The 27,179-nt window shown below is 38.5% G+C and overlaps 1 protein-coding gene across 1 annotated transcript in view; it reads right to left on the reverse strand.

Moving 5' to 3' along the window:
- AKAIN1 (A-kinase anchor inhibitor 1) overlaps nucleotides 1-17,501 on the reverse strand; it is a gene marked incomplete at both ends in the record, with an annotated part of 46,005 nt that extends 28,504 nt beyond the window's left edge. Inside the window, one exon of the mRNA XM_080821581.1 lies at nucleotides 17,465-17,501. Coding sequence (XP_080677707.1) covers nucleotides 17,465-17,501 — 37 coding nt within the window. The remainder of the gene's footprint in view (nucleotides 1-17,464) is intronic.
- Nucleotides 17,502-27,179: the final 9,678 nt, after the last annotated feature.

A 27,179-nucleotide genomic window follows, 5' to 3' on the forward strand; every position in this document is an offset into this window, starting at 1 on the left:
GAACTTGCTTTCACTGACCAAAGCACTGCTGCATAATACATGTGCATTTCCTTGATGAACACAATTGCTAAATGCCTTTTTTTTTTTTAAGAAATAAGCAAAACAAAAATCAAACATCAAATCATGGGGCACTGTAGTTGGTACCTTGTGTGTATTGTATTATATTTCGTAGCTTTTCCAATTTCTTTGTATTTTCTGTTTTCCAAATCATTGATTCAAGATACTGACATTTTCCCCATGTCCAAAAAGAAGAACAGTCATCAATGACATGAAAGCCCAACCAAAGCAGCTGGCAATGTGACTGTGAGCCAAAAAACAGTGGATCGACTTTTGTTGTATTGTACTTGGAATAAAATTATGTACTTTTCTTTGGAGGAGAAAACCCTGTCAAGGGTACTGGCAGGTGTTGTTTTTCTCAATTCTGTGCCTAAACATACTAGGCCCCTGAGGGTGGGGATCATGTCTATTTAGCTCTAGCCCAGGTCTGGCACACAATATTTGCCTAATAAATAATTAATATGAACGAAACTCTGTTATGCACACTGAGAATTCAGAAATAAGGTTCAAAGAACAATCCTGAGCTCTAGGAGAACAGAAGCATAGTGGGGTTGGTGATCACCAAACCCTTGACCACAGTAGTGCTGGAAAGCAGCAAACACCTGTCCCACCTGGGCCTTCCTTGGCATGGGCCCTCCTCTGCCACCTGATTTTCATGGTTAAAGACCTAGAAATGGGATTACAGCCAGAAAAAGGGGGTACAGGATTACTTCTAGGCTGTCTGGTATATTTTGTTCACCCGCTCCTAGCACTCTTCCTGGCACATGAAGAACAAAATCCAAGAAAGATGCTCCAAACATTTGCCCAGAGCCTCCCCTCACTGATGCATTTATTCTATCCCTGTTTTTGCTCCCTGCCCTCAGTGTCCTGGTGGCTTAATCTAGCTTTTCTCCCACAGACTTTTTTTGAACTTTCAGACTTATAAGAAGTTGCAAAAATGCTGTGGACTCTGGTGTTGAAGATGGTCCAGCCTGGCTAAGAGAACCCTGGGAACCACAGCATAAGCAGGTCCAAGCTCTTGAGGGCTACCTCTTCCAATGTCTATCTGTGTAGGAGAGGTGGTGCTCTGAGGTTTCCCTTTCTAGGGGGCCCTACCTGCAGAAACACTGAGGTCCATGTACAACATTCAGGAGCAGTCAATGTCCTCCTTGGAGACCTTGTCTGGCCTCCTCAGTAAACCGACAGCAGAGAGGAGTAAGGAGAACTGCCTGATTAGATGAAGTACTAAGGGGTCTGACCATTGATGAGTAAATAGCCCCCTCAAAAAGCAGACAGTGGGGGGCGCCTGGGTGGCTCAGTTGGTTGAGCAACTGCCTTCGGCTCAGGTCATGATCCCGAACTTCCAGGATCGAGTCCCGCATCGGGCTCCCAGCTCCTTGGGGAGTCTGCTTCTCCCTCTGACCTTCTCCTCTCTCATGCTCTGTCTCACTCATTCTCTCTCAAATAAATAAATAAAATCTTAAAAAAAAGAAAAGCAGACAGTGGTTGTCTCCAGTACAATGACCATGACATCATAAAACACAGAGCAGGCCCCATCATGGGAAAACTCTACCAAAAAGGAGACAACTGTCCTTGTGCACAGGCCTCAGATGCTTTTCGGAGACAGAATACCAACCTTTCCAGCAGTGGCTTGAAGTGGGGGGCTGTTCTGGACACTGTGGGACATATACGTGCATCCCTAGCCTCTAGCAACTGGATGCCTGTATCCCAGGCCAACTTCACAGGCATATGACTGGGGCAGTCACACGGAGCTCCACATTCAGAAGAGTCTGGTGCTTGTGCTAGTGTTCTCTTATCGCCATCTTGAAATTCTTAATAATCTTATCATTGAGCCTGTGTTTTGTGAGTGAAGTTCAATGGGACAATGAAGCATATGCCTGTGCAGAGAAGCACGCTGTATGTCATTCCTTTGCTACCCCATTTGCATAGACATATTACTCTAGCAATGCCCTTTGAACACAGAATTCCAGTGGATCATGAATTCAGCAAAGCTCAGAGCCTCAAAGGAAGTACAAATGTTATGTCTACAAATGAGGGAGGGGTTGGGAGGAGGTCACACTTGCTATTAGAACCATATCTTACTTAGGACACAGAAAGAAGGCAACGGCATTCTAAGAAACATGAATGACCCAGGGACCTTACCTTAGTCTTCCTTCCTCTTGTTACTTCCCTATATTAGCCAATCATTGATGCTGGAAATAATGATATGGGGGGGGCGGGGGGAAGGAAAGATGGTTGTCTTAATTGCTTGACTTTCCATTCTTTCTGACTCATGGGTAAGCCAAGTAGAGCATATTGTCAGACTATGTGCATTTTAAGAAGTGAAATAAAAATGGTTCAGTAAATGTTGTGCAGAAATAGATAGTGGAAACTGCACACCACAGGTGGTCTCTCAAGCAAATCAATTTTGAGAACATATATTTAAAATAACAACATAGAAGGGGACATGGCTGGCTCAGTTGGAAGAGTGTGCAACTCTTGATCTTGGGGTCATGAGTTCAGGTGTAGAAATTACTTAAATAAATAAAACTTAAATAAAATAAAATAATGACATAATGCAGGGTCAACAGAGAGCTTGTAAAAAGGTGGAAAATGCTTAAGGATATCATGATACTTTTTTCTTACAGATTCATGCCAGGTGAGCCTCTCATTAAGGTCAAAAAATTTTAAATACAAATTATAACTCAAATTTTTACTAAGCATATTTTATAGTCATTTCTCTACAAATCATTATCACAACCCTACATGATAAGAAAGAATATTATTATTACTATTCTATAGTTAGGTAAACTGAGGTTCAGGAAGACTAAGTAACTTTCTCTGAATTACTTAGCAGGTATGTAGAAAATCCTGACATTAAAGTCTAAGTTTCTGATCCCAAGCCATGTAATGTTTTCCAATGTCATGTGCCTGTATACTTTATATGTTAACTTTGAGTTATGTTTTCCTAAAGGATTTGAAGATTAATGATTTCAAAAATTAAATATATATAATTGCTTTTCATGGCAGTATAACAAAACATTTAGGCAATTCAATCCCAGGATTTCCAAAACAAAATAGGACACTTAGCATATTAAACAGCATTAAAAATGTATTTCCAGACTCATACCTCGTATGTAATACTCTATAAATAATAAATATGCTAATTTTCCTATATATAAATTGCTTCTAAGTTAAATTATATAACAAAAATATATCTTAAGCCTAAAGGAAAATTGATTTGATTATATATTTACTTTGATTCTTTTCTTCTGTGTTTGAAATTTGCAGTAAAGTGCCCTTCTGAAATGTGGAACCAAGAAAACTATCCCCATTTTTCCATTTGACCAAGATTATTGTAGGAACATGAAAAGCTACTTAGAATGTCACTGGAGAGGATACAGAGTCTACACCGGTGAGCAATCCTTGGCACATATATCATGGGCTCTGCCCTATTCCTTCCTCAGGCGTGACCCAGACCCTGTCTCAGAGTAATGCCTGCAGGCAAACCACCAAGCAAGAGGGATATCACACCCAAGGCCCTTGGTGCAAATCCCTGGTCGATGTCCCTCTGCGGCCATATGCCCCTGCCTTCTGCCCTGTACTGGAGTACTAAACTTACTCAACTTTGACCCTCTGGTTTAACTACAGTAGGACTCATCTGCCTGTGGATCTACAGACCCTCCTGCTAACTGGTAGTATGGTAGTTAACTGGTAGTATGTAGTAACTGGTAGTATGACTGCTATGACCATTGAGTGACTGAGATCTCACCGCAAACAAGTGGAAGAAGACACCACCAGTTTTTAATCAGTGACCATCCTACAGTCTTGTCAATGACCAGAAGAGGTATCTTCCTCAAACCAGAGCAGCACTTGGGTGGGAAGGCCCCAGACAGGCAGGAGAGTTAGAATCTTCTCTTGGTTTTTAGTTTAATAGGATGACTATGAGGTTAAAAAGAAAGATGACCATTTGTCCATTCATACATTCATTCATCCATCCATTCATTCATCCAATGTATACAAAGCACTTGTATGTGCCCTGTTCTGAGTAGAGAAGATACATAAGAAATAGGAGTATAAGGAACCAGGCAAGCTGCCTACCTGTTGTGCTTGCCCTTGGAAGTTTGATCAGTGATTCTCAGCCTAAATGCACAATCAGCCACCAGGAGAGCCTTTAACAAACACTAATGCTTGCTTAGGGCACACAACCTGAGATTTTATTTTATGTTACCAGTCTGGGTAGGACCCAGTCACTATGTTTCAAAAGCTCCCAAGGTAGGGCTGCCTGGGTGGCTCAGTTGGTTGGGCACCTGCCTTTGGCTCAGGTCATGATCCCAGAGCCCTCGGATTGAGTCCCACATCAGGCTCCCTGCTCAGCTGAGAGTCTGCTTCTCTCTCTGACCCTTACCCCACTAGTGCTCTCTTACAGTCTCTCTGCCTCTCAAATAAACAAAATCTTTAAAAAAAAAAAAAACTTCCCAGATAATGTTAATGTATAGCTAGCATTGAGAAACCCTGAGCTATAGCACAGAGAGTGATGGAATGGGCAGGAATAAGGACCAAGAAGTAAAATGTCTGTTGCCAGATCAAAATCCTGATCCTTTTAGTATGTTTGCATGATAATTTCCTTTGGGTTTTTCCCTAGTGTTCAATAAAAGTTCTCCTTAGCTATAGCTTAGGAAAGGAAAAGACATGTTGAGCAATGCTTTAAAGGGGGCACAGAACACCCTCGTCCCATCTTAGTGGTGGCAGTGGTCATATGGTCATTAAACGGAGATGACCTTAAGCAAAGATAAATTCTGGAGGCCAGAGTCAGGCCCAGATCTAATACCTCTGCTCCTCTTAGAGAGTCTTCTTTCAAGTCCTCTTGGGGGTATCCTTATTGTCATTTCAGGATAATAGAGACCGTTTCTTTTTTTTTTTTTTTAAGATTTTACTTATGTACTTGAGAGAGAGAGAGACTGTGAGAAGAGAGAGAGAGATCAGGAGCAGGGAGGAGGGCAGAAGGAAAGGGACAAGCAAACTCCCCATTGAGCAGGGAGCCTGATGCGGGACTTGATCCAACCCTGGGATCATGACCTGAGCTGAAGGCAGCAGCTTCACTGACTGAACCACCAAGCACCCGAGATATTTCCTTATAAAGTGCATATCTGTACCTAAAAGGACAAGACAAAAGAGACTCTGTCTTTCTACCTGGTTATGCCTCCCAGTCCCACACTCCGGCACTCACAAACAGGATTCTTACACACAGCCAGCCCAGTGGCAGTTAAAAATGGTCCAGATAGGAGGGTTTCTCTATTGAAATAAGGCTTCAACCATTCCCAGAGCAGGCTTCCCAGAAAGAATCAGACCCAGGCAAGACGGTCACTTCCTTCCCTACAGAACTGACCCATTCCTCCTCTTGATCCCCTCTACTCTCTACTCTTCAGTTAAGGGACCCTAACCTTTGTACGTACGTTTTTATGAGGAAGGCCTAGCACTGAGCACAGAGCAGAGCACCTGGCTCACAGAAGAGAGTCTGTGAATGTTTCTTGAATCAATGAATGAAAATATATAAAGTATTATACCCCCTCCCCATTCACTTACTGATGACCTTTCTTGATATCCCCAGCTCTGCTCCTACAAAGGTTACTACATTTCTTTCCCCAGGCCAAGCTGCACCTGACCTTTCCTAAGGGGATCTGCTCTGGTCCAAGGTTCTGAGTGGAGAAGGGTCATACTTATTCTTTTTACTGAGTTCCAGTCTAATAAATACTGATTGGGGCCACCCAACTGGTATTGCCCTATAAACACAAGAAAGAATGGCAAGATAAATGAAGCTATAATGTTTGTCCTTCTTAACATAAGTTATTTTTAGAGTGAAACAACTATTATTTATTGACTTGTACAGCATGGCCTGATGATGTGGTGAAATAATCTATTCTAAAACATGAGTCAGATTGCAATTAAGACTATAGGGAATTTCATTCTAAATTCCCTGGTCAGGGGTGATCAAAATCTCATTTATGGTGCTGCAAGAAACATATAATTTCATTTTTCCTTCACAAAAATGTAAAATTAAAGTGGAGAGGCAGAAATAAGTACACAAGAATGTTAGAAATAAATTCCATAGAGAAAAAAAATTAACAGCTTCTGTCAGGCAACACAAGATGTGGATTCTACGAAGGCTCCCTGTCTAAACACCATACAGACCCCTCATACAGTTTATGCCAGGTGTCCAGAATGGAGATATCACATTCCTAATTTGAGCATATTTCTTGAGTACCATAAACACTATTTCTCTCATTTTAAAGAAAAAAAAATGTTAAAGGAACGGGAAAAGGCATTGCATTTTTGCCTACTAGTTTCAGCAAATAGATCATCTGTCACTGTTTGAAACATGAAACAGTGTTTTAGTGACAAGTTAAAGAAAAACAATTTGGCATGTACTTTATAAAGTTGTTCCTTGCATTAAGAAAAATGCATGGGATACACACAGTGCGCAATGTGTCCTCTACAAATGTTAGCTGCCCTCCCTTTTCTTACGTTTATCTCTTCTGTCCAGTAAATGTGCACACTGAGAACCCTCTGAGATATTGAGGGTGGCTTTTAGACAAAGATTGAAAAAGGGGCACAGGAAACAGGTTAATTAACTCAAAGTAATATTGCAAGTCAGAACAACTTCTGAAGGAAAACTCTAACACCTGTCCCTATCTCTGGTTAGTGACTGTGGTTGTTTCACCAAGAAAGTATCTTTATAAGAAGAAGAAGAAAAGCTTTCTTCCCAAGAAGATTCATGTAGGACCAAAGATAATATTCAAAGAATAGTATCTAAGAATGTGCATATGGCTATGACAAAAGACACACACACACACACACACACACACACACACGACAAAGAGAATGTGAAATAAAACTTCATATTCTAAATACAAATCTACCCTAATTAAATAGTTAAATATTAAAACATAATGCTTTATATCCTCACCAGAAAATCACCATTCAGCTTTTAAATTTAGACAATATCAGGATTATTCAGATCAGCAAGATGGCCATCTGCTTTCAAGCATGCAGCTGCTGGCTTTTAAACAGCAACTTTTCATGATTCATAACTTATTCATCCCAGGACGCACTCAGACATCTGCTTTATCATCAACTCAGTTTGTCATAGCACTTGGCTTTAACGTTTAATAACCTCTACCCAGGTAACATATTGAACCAGTCAGTCAGTCTTCTTCTGCAAAAAGAAAATTAACTGTTGAGCTTTCCAAGACTGATGGTCCAATTTTGAAATCATAACCCTGAATATGTATATAAAAACACATTATTATTCATTTCCTTTTTAAACAACAACATCAGCAATAGCTACCATTAAGCCTACTGTGGACCAGACACTTCATCTTTATCTTCATTAACATTTTGGAAAATAGATACTATGATCTTCATTTTACAACTCTGCAAATCATCAAGATTGGATGGCTTATCCAATTGCACTAAGTATAGACATGGAAGAGGTAAGCTTTTAGAGCCTACACCTATCTGTCCTTAAATCCATGCTTCTGCAGCAACCAAATTTGCCTCATCTTTTAATTGTTCTAGCATAAGTGAAATATTCTCATCAGTTGTACAGAGAAGGAGAGACTACACTTATTCCAACGCCATTTATTTCAACTCAAAGACTATCTTGCATACAGCACCTTATTAATATAAGTGGTTTGAAAATTATTAAGCATTGTGTAAATTTGTTGGCTCTTTTTTTTTTTTTTCCTCCTGGTCAACTTTTGGCAATCTTGTCTGTCCACTCTTTCCCTCTATCACCAACAGCAGCAACCTGGAGTAGATGAAGAATCCAAGAAGTGTGAAAGCACAGAGCCCATTTCTGTGTGGTTGACAGTTGTAAACTCTAATTTGGAAGAAGGGGTTCTCAACATGCAGATTTTCTCCACAGGAGAATAGCTTTATCTCTTTTTCTTTGTCTCTAATCCTAGTGTATATATTATTCGTTGCTTGCTATATATTTAAAAACTATGCTATTTTTAGAAGGTCAATGGATCCAATGTCAAATCTTGGTTCTGCAACATAAAATTGGTCAGGCATTCTGAGCCTTACTTTTATCATCTGTAAAAAGGGGGGTAATGGCAACATTTGTTCCATGTCTTTTTTTTTTTAAATTATATGTATTAGACAGCTAAATGGCATGAAAAGATGATAACGGTGCATGTGTAAACAATCATGTCATAAAGTAGTATGTATGTCAAGGTAACATTTTTGTTTAAAAAAGTGGGAGCTATACTCATAGAGACAAGGTCTGAGAAGTTATACATAAAATATTAACAGTGGTGGATAATGTTGTGATTTTTGTTTTCTTTTAGATTATCTATGCTCATTAAAATTTCTAAAACTCTAACAACAAAAATTTTCAAATGTTAAAATATTATTTAATTTGAAACAATAATGGGAAATTAGAAAACACAGTAATAATAGGAGAAAGACATACAGGCAGTCAGCCACTAACTTAAACCTTTAAAACTACATATTTGATTAAAAAGCAAGACCCAAAAATATGCTCTCTGCAAGAAACCCACATTGAATACAATGATCAAGGTGACTTAAAAACAAAAGGATGGGGGCATATAGGTGGCTCAGTTGGTTAAGCATTTGCCTTTGGCTCGGGTCATGATCCCAAGGTTCTGGGATCGAGTCCTGCATTGGGCTCCTTGTTCTGCAGGGAGACTGCCTCTCCCTCTTCCTCAGCCTACCACTGCCCTGTTTGTGCTCTCTCTCTCTGGGTCAGATAAAAAAATAAAATTTTAAAAAAATAATAAAAGTATGGGAAATAATATGCAGGTTATTCTCATTATTCACAAAAGTTGTGTTCTATAAAGTAGCTGCAAACAGTGAATTAGCAAATATGGAACCATTGTTCCTAAGAGAAATACAGGGTTAGGTACCTATGAACCTCTGGTTGTAACATTTTAGTCAACTGATCAATACGTAACTTTGTTTTATGTGCGTTTCTGTTTGAGGACACTTTATTTAATATATGTTGTTGATGTATTAAAACTTACCTCACAGCCAACAGCACTATAACTCATACCTGAAGGGAGCTTATCTAACATTCTCCTCCATAAAGCATGTCACTACCTTCTTCCACTTGGAAATCTTAGACAACCCCTCAGCACTACACTTGAGGACCACACTAAACAGTGACATCACCAGCAAAAAGTACAAATGTGTGAAAAACCAAACAGACCACAAAAAGCACATTTGTTTACAGTATGAGAGCTAAAGTAAGAAGGTAAAGTGTTGCTTGTTCAACCTTAGCTGGGAACATGCATGTCAAGCAACTCAATTTTTTCTACCATTCTGTGTATGTCCTTGAATGGCAGAGGAAGTGCTGCAAGTACTGATTTTGATTGATCTATTTTACAAATAGATTTTACTGAGCAAGCAAATTTGCAAATATGGAGTCTGTGAATAATGAGGATTGACAGTACCATTCAAACACTAATCAAAAGAAAGCTGGAGTAGCTATGTTATTACAAGTCAAAAGAGACTACAGACTAAGAGAAATATCAGAGGTAAAGAAGAACATTACTAAATGATAAAAAAGTCAACTCAGAAAGACCTAACAGTCTATTAGATTGTTGTCTCTCTAATAAGAGCGCTTCAAGATACATAAAGCAAAAAGTGTCAAATCAAAAGGAAAAAGGGGGAAAATCCACAATTTTTGCTAGAAGTTTCAGCACTTCGTGCCTAATAATCAATAAACCAAGTAAGCTGAATATGAGTTAGGATATAGAAGAAATGAACAACATTAGCAATCAACTGTATCAAAATGACATTTATAGACCATTCTATCCCAAAAGAGCAAAATATACATTTTTTGGTGCACATGAAACATTTACCAAGATACACCATATTCTGTCTCATAAACATACCTTAACAAATTAAACAAAACAAAAATCACAGAAAGCTTATTCTCTGATCATAATGAAATTATAGTAGAATAATCAATAACAGGAATATATGTAGGGAATCCCCAAGTAATTGGAAACTAAACAATGTATTTCTAAATAATCTATGGGGAAAAGAAGAGGCTATCAAGGGAAATTACAAAACATTTTGTACTGAATGAAAATAAAAATACATTAAAAGTTGTAAGAACTGTTTAGATGAATATTTACAGCATTAAATGTCTATACTAGAAGAAAGAAAGATCTAAAATAAATAATCTAAGTTTAAGTCTAGAAAAAGAAGGGCAAAATAAAGTTAAAGCTAGTAGAAAGAAGGAAACAATAAAGAGCAGAAATCAATGACATTGAAAATAGGAAAAACATTAAGGAATATCAATGAGACCAAAACGATGTTTCTTCGAAAAGATAAAAAATTAACATTCCTGCAGCCTAACTGACAAAAAATAAACAAAAAAGCCAGAAATTACCAGTATTGGAAATGAAAGGAAGATATCACTATAAATCCTACATGTATTGAACAGATAAGAGAGTATTACAAACAAATTTGTTCACAGAAATCCAGTAAATCGGATAAAGTGGACCAATTTCTGTAAAAACTACCAAAACTAACCCAAAACTAACAGAACAGTCCTGTATCTATTAAAGAAATAGAATTCACGTTTAAAGAGCTTCCTGCAAAGAAAATTCTAAGCCCATATGGTTTCACCGATGAATTCATTTAAGGAAGAAATTATACCAGTCTACAACTCTTTCAGAAAATCAAAGGCAGAAATACTTAGCTTATTTATGAAGATAGCATTATACTGATATCAAAACCAGATAAAGATAGTATGTGGAAAGCAAACTATAGACCAATATATCTCATGAACACTGACCAAAGTATTGTTCAAAAAATATTAACAAATTGAACCCTTCAGCATATGAAAAGAACAGTACATCATAATCAAATGAGTGTTATCTCAGGAATGTAAGGCTGGTTCAACATTTGAAAATTAATCAGTGTAACCTACCATATTAATACTCTAAAAAAGAAAACCAACATTACATATTATTAGAAGCAGAAACATTACATATTATTAGAAGCAGAAAAACATGATATTCAATGTCTATTAATGATAAAAATTCACTGCAAACTTGGACTACAAAGGAACTTCCTCAACCTAATAAAAAGCATCTATGAAAAATTCTATGGCTAACATCATGCCTAATGGTGAAAGATTGCATGCTTTCCCCTAAAATTAAAATGTCCACTCTAATTATTTATATTTAATAGTGTGCTAGTGCCCTAGCCAATGCAAAATGGCTAAAAACTGGAAAAGAAGTTAAACAGTCCTTATTTACAAACAACATGATTGTCTAAATAAAAACTTAGAAGAGGGGTGCCTGGGTGGCTTAGTCTGTTAAGTGTCTGCCTTGGGTTCAGGTCATGATCCCAGGTCCAAGGATTGAGTTCCTCATAGGACTCCCTGCTCAGCGGGGAGCCTGCTTCTCCCTCTCCCTCAGCAGTTCTCCCTCCTTGTGCTCACTCTCTTTCCCTCTATCTTTATGAAATAAATAAATAAAATCTTTAAAAATAATCCTAAGAAATCTGTAAGTTAGCTCCTACAACTAATAAGAGAGGTAAGCAAGATCATAGGAAACAAGATTAACATTTTTTAAAAAACTGTATTTCTATACTAGTAATGAACTTTTAGAAATTGAATTGTTTTTAAATGCAATTTACAGTAACTCCCCCCCCCCAAAAAATTTAGGTATAAATCTATCAAAACATACACAAGACCTATAAGCTGAAAAGTACAAAATGCTAATGAGAGAAATCAAAGAACTAAATAAATGAAGAGAACTATCATGTTCATAGACTGGAGACTCAACATAGTTGAGATATTAATTCTCCACAAACTGATCAGTAGATTTCATTTTATGTAGATATAGGCAAGCTGATTCTAAATTTATGAGGAAAGTCAAAGGAACTACAACAGCCAAAACAATTTTGAAAGAGAAAAACAAAAAGGATTGTACTACTTAATTTTATTTTAAGACTTACTATAAAGCAAGATGGCATGGTATTAGTGGAAGGATAGACATATAGATGAATGAAATAGAATAGAGTCCAGAAATAGACCCACAGAAATATAGCCAGTTAACTTCTAATAAGTTACAAAGGTAATTCAACAGAGAGATATTATCTTGCCAACAGATGGTATTAGAATAATTGAAGATTCATAGAGGCACCTGTGCGGCATCTGCCTTCGGCTCAGGGCATGATCTCAGGGTCCTGGGATTGAGCCCAGCATTGGCTCTCTGCTCAGTGAGGAGTCTGTTTCTCTCCTCTCCCTCTCTGTATTTCTCTCTCACTCTCAAATAAATAAATAAAATCTTTTTTAAAAATAATAATTGTGGGGCACCTGGATGGCTCAGTGGGTTAAAGCCTCTGCCTTCAGCTCGGGTCATGATCTCAGGGTCCTGGGATTGAGCCCCACATCGGGCTCTCTGCTCAGTGGGGAGCCTGCTTTCTCCTCTCTCTCTCTCTCTGCCTGCCTCTTGCCTACTTGTGACCTCTGTCAGTCAAATAAATAAATAAAATCTTTTTAAAAAATAAATAATAAAATAATACTTGAATATTCATATAAAAAATAAACGTTAACCTATAATTCACAACGTATCTGAAAGTCAACTTGTTAAAGTCTATTTAACCATAGGTAATTTTTAAAAATAACAAATTAATAAAAGTAAAAAATAATTATGCTAACAGAAGATAACTTTTTTGCCCAAGTTGGCAGCTTATAAACCTTAAAGTTAAGACAGTCTATTATATCATTTATTTATTCATTGATCTCTCAGGAATTGGTAAGAGGTTTATATAAATAAATAAAAGTTATAATTACCTTGCAATAAATATTTTCTTAGATATTTTAATAGCTCTCTGTAGAACTATTGTTGCTAAAGGTTTTTGAAACTAATCTTATAAGTCAAAAACCTGGCTATTCAATTGTTTACAATTACACCATTTTTATTTCACCTTGAAATCCTTGTTATCATACCTAATCTAATTCATGAATGAGAAGAAAGATCTTTCTCTTGATAATAGATGTTACTTGAAGGAAATCCAAACAAGTCAAGTATATATCAGCTATCCACAAAAAGAGGTACATTAATTCTTGAATGGGGTGTGTGGGGGATGGCCCAAGGATAAGGAAACTTCTGTTCTCACTTTATATCTCACAATTTATTCTTTTTTTAAAAGATTTATTTATTTGACAGAGAAAGAGAGAGAGAGATCACAAGCAGGCAGAGCAACAGGCAGAGAGAGCAGGGGAAGCAGGCTCCCTGCCTAGCAGAGAGCCTAATTCGGGGTTCGATCCCAGGACCCTGAGATCGTGACCTAAGCCAAAGGCAGAGGCTTAACCCACAGAGCCTCCCAGGCACCCCTCACAATCTATTCTTTATTAGCTCTTTGTCAAGGAAGAAGGAGTTGTTAATCTGATTGTTCGGAGTCTGGAATTCTTTGGATGAAACCAGGGCACTGAAAAAACATTTGAATCTGTGAACATACGCTTTCTCACCCTGGAATAGGCCAAGAAATATGCTGAAATTCTCTTGTATTCTTTTTCACTTTCAACATCAATGCCCAGTGGTTTTTCTTCTTTCTTCTATTTTGACTTTGTCCATGAATGTGTAATAATGCCTTGATCTCTGCCCCCCAAAACCAGCACCATATGTAAACTGCAGACATCCCAAAACTTTTTTCCTCCCAAATGGAAGCTTCTTCATAGCCACAAACTAAGTAACCTGGGTCAATTTAGTGCTATGCACCAGGCCAAAATATTTTTCCATATTGGTTGTGTTTACCCTCTTTCATTTGGCATTGCTGATATGCTTCTAAATCTTCTCACATTGCTTTACAAAGATTCCACCTTCAGTTGTGGGGAAAAGAAGGAGGAGAAATGGATAAGAGATTCAGGAAAAACAAGGGGCCTCATTTTGTTTTTTGCCTCAGCCATGTGCCCCAGCTTAGTTTAATCTATATTTAAGGATAGATGTCACTTAAGGAGAAATTAATATATTTATACTTTGTTCCTCATTTAACTGCTACTAATTTTGCATCATTCCTTTAGAGAGAAGAAGAAATGCATGATAGGTTTTAGATAACTGAATCCTTAAATAATTAGGAGTCATGGTCCTTTACTAGTAAGGAGTTTAAATATTAAAATGCATAAAATGAAAATCCCCCTAAATTACAAAGTCTATGAATGGTATAAGAAGGAAGAAAAGTGAGAGGGTGGTGGGGATATGGACATTGGGGAGGGTATGTGCTATGATGAGTGCTGTGAAATGTGTAAACCTGGCGATTCACAGACCTGTACCCCTGGGGATGAAAATACATTATATGTTTATTAAAATAAATAAATTAATTAAAAAAAAGAAGGAAGAAAAGTATAGAATTGTGTTGTCTGCACTATGTAAACTGAGAAACCACTCAAAGACCCTGCCCACCTTAACCCCTGTTCCTTATAATCTGTAGACGAATTGAAACAAGAGAATGCAAGGTTGTTTTATACCGTGTCATAGAGTGAATCCTAAGTAGAGTTATATAAATTTACAATCATTTCTCCTTCATTACATTGTACTTCTGGACTGAAAATCGCTTCCTGAATCTCTGTAACTTTTCACCTTTGCATTTAAGGTAAGTGAAGAGGCAGCAGAATCATTCAAAGCAGGTCAGTCCACATAGGCAAGGCCAGAAGTAGACCTCAGGATTCTTGTTTCCCTTTGCTAAAACCCAAAGAGCTACAATGGGTTTAGAAGGGCACAGTACCCACTGACCCAATTTTATGAACAGTTCCATGTTAAATTATTATTATATTCATTGTGGATTATTACTTTATTTTACTTTATTAATTTTGGAATAATCATAGCACATGCCTCTGTTCCCTCCCTTCCTGGGTGGGTTGGGGAAAATGGAGGAGTATTTGCTTTGACTAGCACAAAACATCTGGATCCCTGATTATAGAGATCTAGAAAAACAACAGTCCTAGAAATGAGGCTGTAATGATGAAAATCTGGCAGAGTTCAAAAACAATTCACTGTTCTGATATTCTTTCAGAATAAAATCACTATATGAGTTGGAAGACATATGATCAGTATATGAAAAGGTAAGTTGACACAATATTTTAGCACCCTATTCTTATTGTCCCAAAATGCTTATGATTTTTAAGAAAAATTCGAAATTGAAGAAATGACCCAAAAAGTGTTTCCCCACAGGTTTCTGTAACATATCCTATCCAGGTCAATTTATACCATCTCTGACAGTTATGAATAACTTCTACATTCCCTGCAGGGGAAAAAAAATAAAACTAATACAAAACTTAGAAGAAAAATGGAAAAGTAAAGCCCTGGGCAAACAGTAGTCTGCTTCAGCCAGTTCAGTCTTCTCCAGAAATTACTCGCTGCTCATTACACAGTCTTTCACCCACAATCATGCCTTTAGAAAATGCCTAGTTAGCTTCACTCAACAACCCTAACTCTGGACAACACTAGCCCACCTCCACCTCAGAAGTGGAAGGATGTTTCCCTGGGGCTACATCTGACGCTCAAAAAGCGGCTACCCCTGAGACAGAAAAGGCATTTTGTCAAGAAGATAGGTTCTGAGAGAGTCAGAGGACCCAGAAAATTCCAGCTGAGGCTGGAAAGACTATCTGAAATCAGCCCCCCCTGGGGCTGGTAAAAGAGAAATATTGCTTCCCTCAGAGGGTAATTTGAAAATCAAATGAAATAATGGCATAAAAGTGCTTTACAAAGTGCTAAGTAGTTTATAAATGCTACGAAGAACTATTTTTTTCAACTTCATAGGTCCTTCACTGTACAGAACAACTTCCCCCCCTTGAATTATTTGAAATGGTCAGCAGAAGGGCCTCTGGACTTTCCTTTAAGTCATCATCTGAGTCACTGCCTGTGGTGAGTGTCAGGACTGACAGAAACTCACTCCTGCTTCCTCAGCTAACATCCTGTTTGGGGGTGGGGAGGGGGAACTTCCCCTTCTCAAGTTAACCCAGACTCAATTCTTCCCTTTTAAAATTGCATTATACTTTTCCTCCCTAGCTACCTGAGGTCTAATGGTTACAGCAAATGCAAACAAACCTTTCAAGTGAAAGAACCATAACAAACTTAGAGTCTTAGTCCCCTCTACTCTTTTCCATACTTCCTTTTCCCCCACAGCAGTATTTAATGAAAGCAGACCCTGGAATTTGAGAGAAAGACCTTGTTGTATGTACCCCCTAGAGACAGCTTCCTAGGTTAACAATGACCATGTTTTCCCCCAGTGCTCAACTTACACAGACATTACTCAAATACACACACATGCACACACCAGAAAGCCGGTCAACTGCAGGCAAATCTGACTCTTCGCCAACTTGTAGCCACAGATAGCAGCAAAAGGACCAAAGTCCTTCACTGCCAGCTCCTAAAAGACACTGCAACAGCCAGCGGCGCCGCAGTAGCAGTTTCTGAGCTGCAGCCTCCTGCCAGTTTCAGGTCGAATTCCTTGAGGAGTAACGCTTCTCTGCCCTTAGTCCCACTCCCGTGGGCTTCACCCACTTCTTTCCTCAGGACATCGGGAGGAACCGGGTCACTTTGCCACTTTTGCAGAGGGTTAAGTGGTAGAGAAGAAGATTCCCACCGAAGTATCCCGAAGCCCACGACTCCTGGCCGGATCTCTCCACCCTCCCGCCCACGTAGGCGCCTTTGTGTCTGGCAAAGGTCCCAATTCTCAAGGTGCCTGAGCTCCGATGGGATGTGGAGGAAGCAGGCGGCTAGAGCAGCGACGGGACTACAGCTGGGGATGGTTAGAGGACAGATGGGACGGGACTGGGGAGAGAGACGAAGACTCTGCACAGAGGCACTCTCCCGCCCCTAGTTTACAGACAGTAACTCCAAAACCCGCAGATGGGAGGCAAGGTAAAAGGCCTTTTCTCCCTATGCTCTCCCTTCTCTTCCCCGATCCCCGCCTGGACACCTGGTGAAAAAGCAAGGTGCAGGTATACCTGGAGCGAACACCATGACTTCCTCCAGACGCTACGCCCCTAGGTGAAGAGAACAGACAGGCAGACGGAGGGGTGGGAAAAAGGCCAGGACTTGGAGGGGTCAGATGGGCGCAGATGGGCGCGCAAGGGCCGGGACGTTCAGCACCTCGGACAGCTCCCCGCCGCGCGATCCCGGGAAGGCAGCTCCAGCGGCCGCGGCGCGTTCACCCTCCACAATGCACTGCTCTGCCGGCGGCTACCGCGGCGGCGGGAGGAGGAGACCGAATCCTGCTCAGTTCATCCCTCATTCCTGTGCCAGCTCAGCGTACACTGCTGCCTGGGGAGCAAAACACTTCTATCGCTTCCACGGGAGAAGGAAGGACGGAAGAGGAAGAGAGAAAAAGGTAATTGCCCGGCTTCCCGGCAGGGGGACAGCTAATTGCTTCTAATTACCTGCTGTCTCTCGCCCCCGTGGATATTGGACTGACATTTAGAGTGGGTTTGCCCTTTTTTATATATATAATTCAAAGAACTTTACTCTTGAGGATGACACTAAGTTCTCCGGGTTGGGTGACTCTAATAGAGGGGTGGGGCTTCCGAGTAATGGGTCCTTGGGGTCCATGACTCCTCCCTCACTCTGAGTCTCAGTCTTCTGCTAACGTCAGAAAGAGAGCTAGAGGGAAGGACAGGGTGACTGGAGCACATCAAGAGGGCGCCCCTATCAGGCCCCACCCCCAGGAGGCCGATCTGGCCTAAACTTTGAGGCTCCTAAACTCGGAGGTTCTCAAGGTCATCATTTTAGAGAAAGTAGGGCTGGCCAATGCACAAGAAAGACCTCAGTGAGGTATGTCTTCACTGAGACACTCACACACTCCATAAAAGGTTGAGCCAAAAGAGTTCTCTTCAAGAATGAGAACAGCCCTGAGACTGATCAAGAAAGGTTAGTACTTCCCCTACTTTCATCCGACTGAGAACTGGACCTCCCATACACACCCAGTTCTAAAGTGACTGGGACATGCCTCGCACTCACTTCATGCTTCTAATTCACTGCTCATTTTTAAATCATTATCCAGTTCCCCCAAGAAATATTTGTGTAGTGTGGATAGCCCAGACTAGATGTTACTCAGCTTGGAACAAATCTATCTGGGTTATAACCCCAGAGCTAACAAGACAACAGGATTCTCCAGCCTCAAAGCAGATGTCAGGTTGCTTTGGGTTTTATTCTTTGTTTTTGCAGCTGAAAGGAGTTTTCCAAGAACAAAGGGTGATCTGGGTCATTTCCAATGTTTTATGGGGTTTCTTGCACCTCTCCCTAGAAAATACAGCTTTCCTGGAAATACAATATTTCTTAATAATTTGGCTGATGGCCATAAGTTCTATACTCTTTTGCCAAATTAAAACATTCAAATAGCCTTATTGGCACTGGTTTTGTTCAAAGCCATCTGATAGATTTAGAATGCAAACAGTTTTACAGCTCTTGAACTGCAGTTTGCATGGAGGCATATGGGCAGCCTCAACACAACACAATCAGTGCTGCTCTTAGCACCTGGCTCAACACAGGCTTAAGCAGATGGAACCTGCCTCACAGCAGCAAGATGCAAGTCAGCTGATGGTCAGGATAAGGTATGTGCATGACAAGATGCAGTCCTTTCACTTCCCTGAATTACACCAAAACCAGGGACCAAGGGTGCTTCATTCTGTCTTCTTTGCTTTATCAAAACCAGAAGTGCGACACACTCTGAAATAATTTCTGAATGACTGCAAGTCCTCTTTTAAAAGGTCTTTTTATAACCTTTATTTTTTTAATGGGCTTTATTCTCATCATGCATAGACAATTATTCATGATTAAGGTAAAGAGAAAGTAGTGTGGTGTAGGAAAAGAGAAAAGATTTGAGGAGTCAGACTCAAGTCCCCCATTTACTAGCTGTGTGACCTTGGATAAGTCATTTAACTGTCTCATCTGCAACATAAGGATTAAGATATTGTGAAGGTTTGTTGTGGGGATTAAATGCAATGATGTATGAACAGATTAAATAAGAGAGCGTACAGCCCCAATTAAGCCCATTCCAGGAAATTGCTGACACATTGGGAACAGATGATACCCTCAGGAATGCAAACTAAATAGGTTAAAAACTTCTCAAATATTAGTGGGCATCTAAATCCCATGGAGGTCTCCTTAAAATGCAGATTATAATTCAGTAGATAAGGGTGGATGACAGATTCTGAGATTCTGCATTTCTAACAAGCCCCTAGGTAATGTCCAGGCTGCAGAGCCCTGCTGGTCCATAAAATATATTTTGATTAGCAAGGTATTCGATGTATCAGCATTTAAAAAGAGAAAAACTATTTATGCCACCTCCAACCTCAGAGCATGTCTTCCTAAATGTTAAATAAGGAAGGAATGCAGGTATATTCCCATAGACTTCCAAGCATGGCTTCCACAGAAGCCAAGACAGTAGTAGAAATAAAGAATGCCTGAAAATGGTCCCAAGAACATCCTTGATTAGTTTGCTATGGCAGCAGCAGGTAATAATGATGTAGTAAAAACTAATGCACCGGGTCAAGGACAAAAGAAAAATCTCCTCAGCCCGTCCTCAGCTCTTCTCTGCCCTTCTTTCTCCGGTGAACTCTTCATTTTCTCTACACAACAAAATATTGCTACCTAGCCACAGAACAATATACTCCCAACCCAGTGTTTGCTTGTTTATATTTTAGTTAGGGCAATTAATATTATTCCCAGTAAGACCCAAGCCCTGTAATACATTTTCTATTTACAATTATTTCATCAGTAAATGTTATATTCAAGAATATCATCTCCAATTTTTGCTACCCCTGGAGTTATTATTCTGTTGAATTAATTTAAATACTTTAATAAGGCTACTAGATTTTTTAATATCTTGGTGTAAATGATAAATTTAATAACAGACTGTCTCATAGGAAAAAAAAGTTTCCCTTTTTTCTACCATTAGACACAGATTCTTTGATAGATCTAGTCTTAGTCAACAACTGAGGCTTATGTTCCCAAGTATAGTCTCATTGTCTCTGTTTAAACACCTCCACTCAAGGCAACTCATTCTTTAGTCAAACAATCCACTACATTTTGAAATAGCCATCTATCAGAGAGGCAGCCACCCCTTCCACCACCACCATCTACCTCATTCCAGCACTATCATTTCCAGTCAATGATAGCAATACTGATAGGAAGCAAGACAGTGAACAATTTGGACTACATACCCCAACTTCCTTGCTCTCATGCTGAACTTATCAAACTGTGCACTCCTACCTATAGACATCTGAACAAGGAGCTAGATGAACTGGAAGGCACAGAAGGAAAAAAGTCACTTAATGGAATCAACTATTTTACTTGGAATCTTGGGACAATATTTTATATAAAATGAACATGGTCACACTATGAAGTAGTGATTTATGTGATATACAGACATTAAATTAGAAACTCCAAAGAAACTACGATAGACAGATTAGAGCTATAACTCTCAAACTTCCCCCCAGTTCTCATCTCTTCCCTCTAACATTAATTTATTCTACTCGGTCTTTAGAGATTTAAAAAATAGAAAAAATTTGGAAAACCCATCTTGAGATACTCCCACTGTTTGCATTATTTGCAGCTCACCTTGGCTCCAGCCATACTCTGATTCTTCAGGCTCCATATTCATTTTAATGCATTATTCAACCAAGTATAATTTCAAATACTTTTTAGTATCTCTGAGGACAGTTGAAATAGATTGAAAAGAAGAATTTTCATTATGAAGTATTGAAACATAATTTTTTCCAAATGTCTTGGCTTGTAGGTTTCAAATGATTACAGAAATGAAGTGCTGGAAAAGGAAAGATTCCTTTCTTCTAAAAACTGCAAGAAGCTGTTGAATTGAGCCTAGGGAAGGCTATAGAGGTGAATTGAGCAGGAATTAAAAAAAAAAAAAGGAATGAGAGAATGTGACATAGACATGAAAAAAGAAAAACCAAATGAGGAAGAAGACACTGAAAAACTAATCTTTGTGTTATCCAATCTGTAAAGACTTAAAGAAAGCAAGGTAAAAATACATCTAGAGAGGGAAGTGGCATAAATTGAAAAAAAATGAAGATAGAGGATAAAATAAAAGGGAAGGGAAAATAAAATTAATGACTACACTGTTGTAAGAAAAGAAATGGGAAATTTTAAAGAATGTTACAGGCTCAAAGAATACAGGACAGTGTCTCTGTAGGTTTGCATTTTATGAAGCAGTGTATAAGTCCTATAAGATGCTTTAAAAGAGCCTGTAACATAGCCATATTTTCTGAAAGGGAACATTAGCAACTATTGGAAAAAGTAAATTAGAACAGTTATAATCTTATAGTGTGTTTATGCACAATGAACATTTTCATGAAAAAATAAATCTAACATTCTTTGAAGACTTTTTTTTTTCCTAAGAGCTATATATCCATGTCCATTTTTGTACAAAAAGTTCTCCCAACTCACACACAGAAAAGAAAGTTTTTACTAGATGACAGAAGAGGGAGAATCAATGAATTCAAATTAAAACCAATTTGGTGAGTTTTTAAAAAGCACAAAGTGTTCAACTCAATATTCAACTTCAAAATTGTAAATAGACACTATAAATCTTATTCAACAAATTCTGAATACAAAAATTTACCTGTTTATTTATAAGTGCCACACTAAGTTGGGGCACCTGGGTGGCTCAGTCAGCTAAGCATCTGACTCTTGTCTTTGGCTGAGGTCATGATCTAGTGTCCAGCCCTGGGTTAGGCTCCCCACTGAGCTTGAGATTCTCTCTCTCCCTCTCCATCTCCCCCCTCTCTCTACCCCCACCAAGTAAAATAATATTAAACATAAATACATAAAATGGGTAAGTTCCACACTAAGTGAATTTCAGAAACAAAAAAAATCAATGAGAAAAAAAATCTTCTGGAAAGAAAAGGTGGAGAGAAAAATAAGAGATAGGAAAGGGATATGAGAAAGGAAAGGAGAAGCAGCAGGAAATTGACACAGAGTTTCCCACTAAGCACATATATAAAGGAAGAAAGATACTAAAGACAGAAAATAATGGCAGATTGAGAGATTCGGAAAAGACTTTTTAAACAAGAAAAATAAAAAATAAAAAGCCTTTTTAAAAAAGTATAATGACAAAAATTAGGTCCCCATTATAGTCCAAATTGAGATGTTGAGTGCTCTTCTTATATCTGGCTGACTTGGGCTGTATGTCTGGGAATAGATTTAATCATGACCTTTGAAAATAATAACTTTATTGCTCAGCCAAACAATAAGAATGAAATCTTGCCATTTGTGACAACACGCATGGCCCTAGAGGATATTATGCTAAGTGAAATAAGTCAGACCGAGACAGCCAAATGATATCATGTATATGTGGAATCTAAAAAACAAAACAAATGAACAAACAAACATAAAACAGAAACAGACTCATAAATACAGAGAACAAACTGGTAGCTGTCAAAGGGAAGAGGGGTGGGAGGATGGGCAAAATAGGTGAAGGGAATTGAGTGATATAAAGTTTCAGTTACAAAATAAATAAGACACGGAGATGAAAAGTATGGCATAGGGAATATAATCAATAATATTGTAATAGGATATGATAACAGATCCTGACTATACTTACAGTAGTGAAACCTGAGTAATGTACAGAATTTTCAAATCACTGCATTATATACCTAAAGTTAATTTAACATTATATGTCAATTATACTTCAATAATATTTTATATTTTATAAATATTTTAAAAAGAAAAAACACTAAAATTTTTTAAACAATTGTTCAAAGCTCTGCATCTCTATTCAAAGTCTCAGTTCAGAAGTAGAAGAGTCATACAACACTACACAGGGATTTTGGTATCAGAGAAGAGTTATTTTTTAGACCATAGTAGCTAAAAATATAGAAATGCTGACTCTTTGGTTACTTTTTATCCTATTTTAAAAAATCAGCTTGTAACAGAACAGCTATCCTTTGGAACCTCAGAGTAGGAAAAAATTTCCTAGATAAGACACAAGAAGCATGAATCATAAAAGAAAATAATTGATGAATGGGACCTCTTCATAATTAAAATTGTTCTCTATCTGAAAACTACTGCTAAGAAAATAAAAATACAAGCTACAGACTAGGAGAAAATATTTATAATATGTATATCTGACATCTATATTCCTAACTCTTGCAACTCAATAAGACAACAACCCAACTAAAACTTGCCAAAATGTTTAAATTGGTGCTTCATAAGAGAAATGCATTACTAATGGACGATAAGCATATGAAGACTTCTCAACACAATCAGTCATCAGAGAAATATAAATTTAAACCACAGTGAGGTATCATTACATACCTAGGAGAATGGAGAAAATGAAAAAGACTGGCAAATGTTGATGAGCTATGGAGCCACTCTCATGCATTTTTGGTAGGAAGGTAAAATGTTACAACCACTTCGGAAAACTGTTTCATAGTTTCTTATAATATTAAACATATACTTAGCCTGGGACTCCTCTATCCATTTCACTCCTACATGGATACCCAAGAGAAGTGAAAACTGTATCCACACAAAGACTTATGTATGAACATTCACAATAGCTTTATTTATCATAGCCAGAAAGTGAAAATAACCTCTAAGTCCATCAACATTGTATGGGTATACAAACTGTGGCATATAGAGACAACAGACAACAATACGATAAATCTCAAAAACACACTGGGCAAAAGAAACCAGACATAACAGAGTACATACTGTATGATTCCATTTATATGAAATTCTGGAAAAGACTAAAGAGCTATAATGATAGAAAGCAATTCTGTGGTTATCTGGGGTCTGGGGACATGGGAAGATAAATTGGAACTTACTGAAAAGAAACACAGGAAGTTTTGGGGAGGATGGAAATGTGTTCTATCTTTACTATTAGTGGTGGTCACATGGGTGTATGCATATGTCAAAACCCACTGAACTGTATACCTATAGTAAGTGCATTTTACCTTATGTAAAGTGTACTAAAAGACAGTTTTTAACAATCTGATATTTCTAATAAAAATCCTAAAAATGTATTTTTAAATTTTTTTAAGATTTTATTTATTCATTTGACAGAGAGAGAGAGATCACAAGTAGGCAGAGAGGCAGGCAGAGAGAGAAGGGGAAGCAGGTTCCCCACTGAGCAGAGAGCTCGATGTGGGGCTCGATCCCAGGACCCTGAGATTATGACCTGAGCCAAAGGCAGATGCTTAACCAACTGAGCCATACAGGTGCCCCCAAAATACAGTATTTTGAGAACTAGAATTACCTGTAAAATATGCTAACTCATTTTTGCCTGATTTTTAAAAATGTTTTCAATCTCAAATAATTTCACATTTTCTATTCAATCATTTTGAACTAATTGTATTTGTTGTTTATATTTATTGTATTATTATGTGTTGAATTATTGACTTATTGATGGAAGAATGAGTAAGTTGATATAAATGTTGCAATTTATTTTACAAATAGGCATTATTCTTTTCTTCATTCATTTATTCAATAAGCATTTATTGTTTAGGGGATCAATACAAGGAACAGCATCACATACTAAAGATTCAGAAGTATAAGACACAGGCATGCTCTCAAGTAGCTTAGAGTCTAGTAGAGAAAAAAGATAGGAAAAAGGGAGAGAAGAACACAGACACAGCTGAGGTCTCCAAATATGTATTAGGTGGTATGGTTACATAAATTCAGGGTACAGATGTGTTAAGATATCTATAGTAAACCTGAAATGGAGTCATGCATGCTAAGTCCGCATGTCGGCAGAGCAAAACTTACCTAAGTGTCTATGCTTGGCTCTCCCAGAAACAGAAGGCCTACATCAACCAATCAGCACTTGTCTGCTCTGCACAAATTACCTGACCAGGCTCCAAGGCTTCCCTTTGCTCCATGAAAGAAAAGTAGCACTGCTTTAACCAACCAGCAAATGATGTCCTTGTTCCTAATCACTTTGGTCTAGAAAAATCTCTCAACTTATACAACTCTTCAAAGCTTTTTTATTTTTTTTTAAGATTTTTTTAATTTTTTTTTAAGATTTTTTTATTTTTGAAAGAGAGAAAGCTCACATGAGGAGGAGGAGAGCCAGAAGGAAAGGGAGTGGGAGAGAGAGAAACTCAAGCAGACTCCCTGCTGAGCGGGGAGCCCCACACACATGGGGCTCAGTCTCACGATGCCGAGATGATGACCTGAGCCAAAATCAAGAGTCTGCTGCTCAACCGACAGAGTCACCCAGGCGCCCCCTCTTTAGAGCTTTTTATCCTGCTAGATTAGATGCTGCCCAACTCAGGAATCACTGCATAAAGCCAACACGACCTTCTCAAAATTTATGATTGTTGGATTTTTCCTTTAACACATGAGAATGCCACTAAACCAATGGAATCCAATTTGGGAAGGGAAAGAAATTAAGGCACAAGGAACTCTCTGGGGGGAAAGGAAAATAAGAGGTCATTCTTGCCTGGAACTTACAAGGTTGAAAGACTAGCACCATGAGAGCAAAGGCAGAGAAAAGCTGGCGTGACCAAGGCAGGATTTCTGAGCCTAAGGTGAAGCTGTTCTGCATGACAAGGTCTTGAGAGCCCCTCTGTGAGTGACTGCTGAAAAATCAGCAGAGAGGATGCAAAAGAATCTTGAGAGTGACGTGTCTGGGCTGTTGAAGTCTTCCTGGATGGTAGGTGCACAAAGGGCAGAGAAGATAATGAACCTCACAGCTTGCCTTCTATCAGTGGGGAAGGGAGTTGGACATAGAAATACCATTGACCCTTGAACAACACAGATTTGAACGGCACAGGTCCACTTATACATGGATTTTTTATAGTATAGTACTAAAAATGTATTTTCTTGTCCTTATGATTTTCTTAACATTCTCTCTTCTCTGGCTTATTTTATTGTAAGAATACAGTATATAATGCATATAACACACAAAGCATGTGTTAATTGATTGTTTATGTTATGGTGAGGCTTCTGATCCACAGTAGGCCATTGGTAGTTAAGTTGGGGTGTGGGGGGAGTCAAAAGTTACACACCTATTTTCAAGTGTGGAGGAGGGAGGTTGGCACCCCTAACCCTCATTGTATAAGGGTCAACTGTACCGAGATGTTACCATATAAATCTAAAGGGAAAATAGTTAGAAGTTCTTTGAATAAACTAATAATGCTTAAGTAGAATGATAACATTTTGAAATTGAAACTGATGGTTTTCATTGTCAGTAATTCCTTTTTACACCAATTTAGGTAACAATAGTAGACATTTAGGCTGAATCCTATTGTTTTTTTTTTTAAGATTTATTTATTTGAGAGAGAGGGAGAGAGCACTGACATGCAAGAGGGTCAGTAAGGGGAGGGGCAGAGGGAGAGAGAAAGGGAAAAAATCTCAAGCAGCCTCCCTGCTGAGCACAGAGCTCTTTTCTGGGCTCAATCTCATGACTCTGAGATCATAACCCTGAGATCATGACCCTGAGATTACAACGTGAGCCAAAACCAAGAGTCAAATGGTTAATTAACCTGCTAAGACACTCAGGGGTTCCTGAATCCTATTGTTTTATAAAGACATTGAAATGAGTTCAGAAAATAAATAAGCAAATTCTTAGCATTTGAATTTTAAAGTAAGTGCTTGGAATGCAGAGTGGAGACTAAAATGTTGAAAACCAAGGCTTTCAATTCATTGCTGGAACAGTTGGGGGGGGGGGGGTTGTGTGTTTTTGTTGTTGTTGTTTTTTAACTCCTAGCCTCAAGGCCCCAGGGCTAAAATTATAAAGTCTATAAAATAAACAGAGTTGGGGTGAGAAAAGAAAAAAAATAAAAAAGCATAGTTAATTGAAAATTCATTCTGGGGGCAAGTTTTGGTTTTGGTTTTGGTTTTACAAGAATAGATAAGAAAGTACAGATTCAGCAGGGTCTCCAAAAAAGGAAATTGTTGTCCCATGTCTGTGTCCCAATGCTGGTTAGCCCAAGAAGAGGCAGGACCTCAGAAGGGAAATGACTGGTAGCCCAGATGAATTTGGAGAAATCCAAGACCTTCATTTGACTCTCAAGGGTATATACAGCTCAGAAAGACCTCTAGCCTCTTGAAATTCTTCTGGGCTGATGCTGGAAGGATCCACACCGGAAACAGTGAGTTGTCTGGGGAGATGAAATTAAGGCCTCCTCTCCAGTC

Source organism: Martes martes, assembly GCF_963455335.1.
Source record: "Martes martes genome assembly, chromosome: 13".
Classification (NCBI taxonomy): domain Eukaryota; kingdom Metazoa; phylum Chordata; class Mammalia; order Carnivora; family Mustelidae; genus Martes; species Martes martes.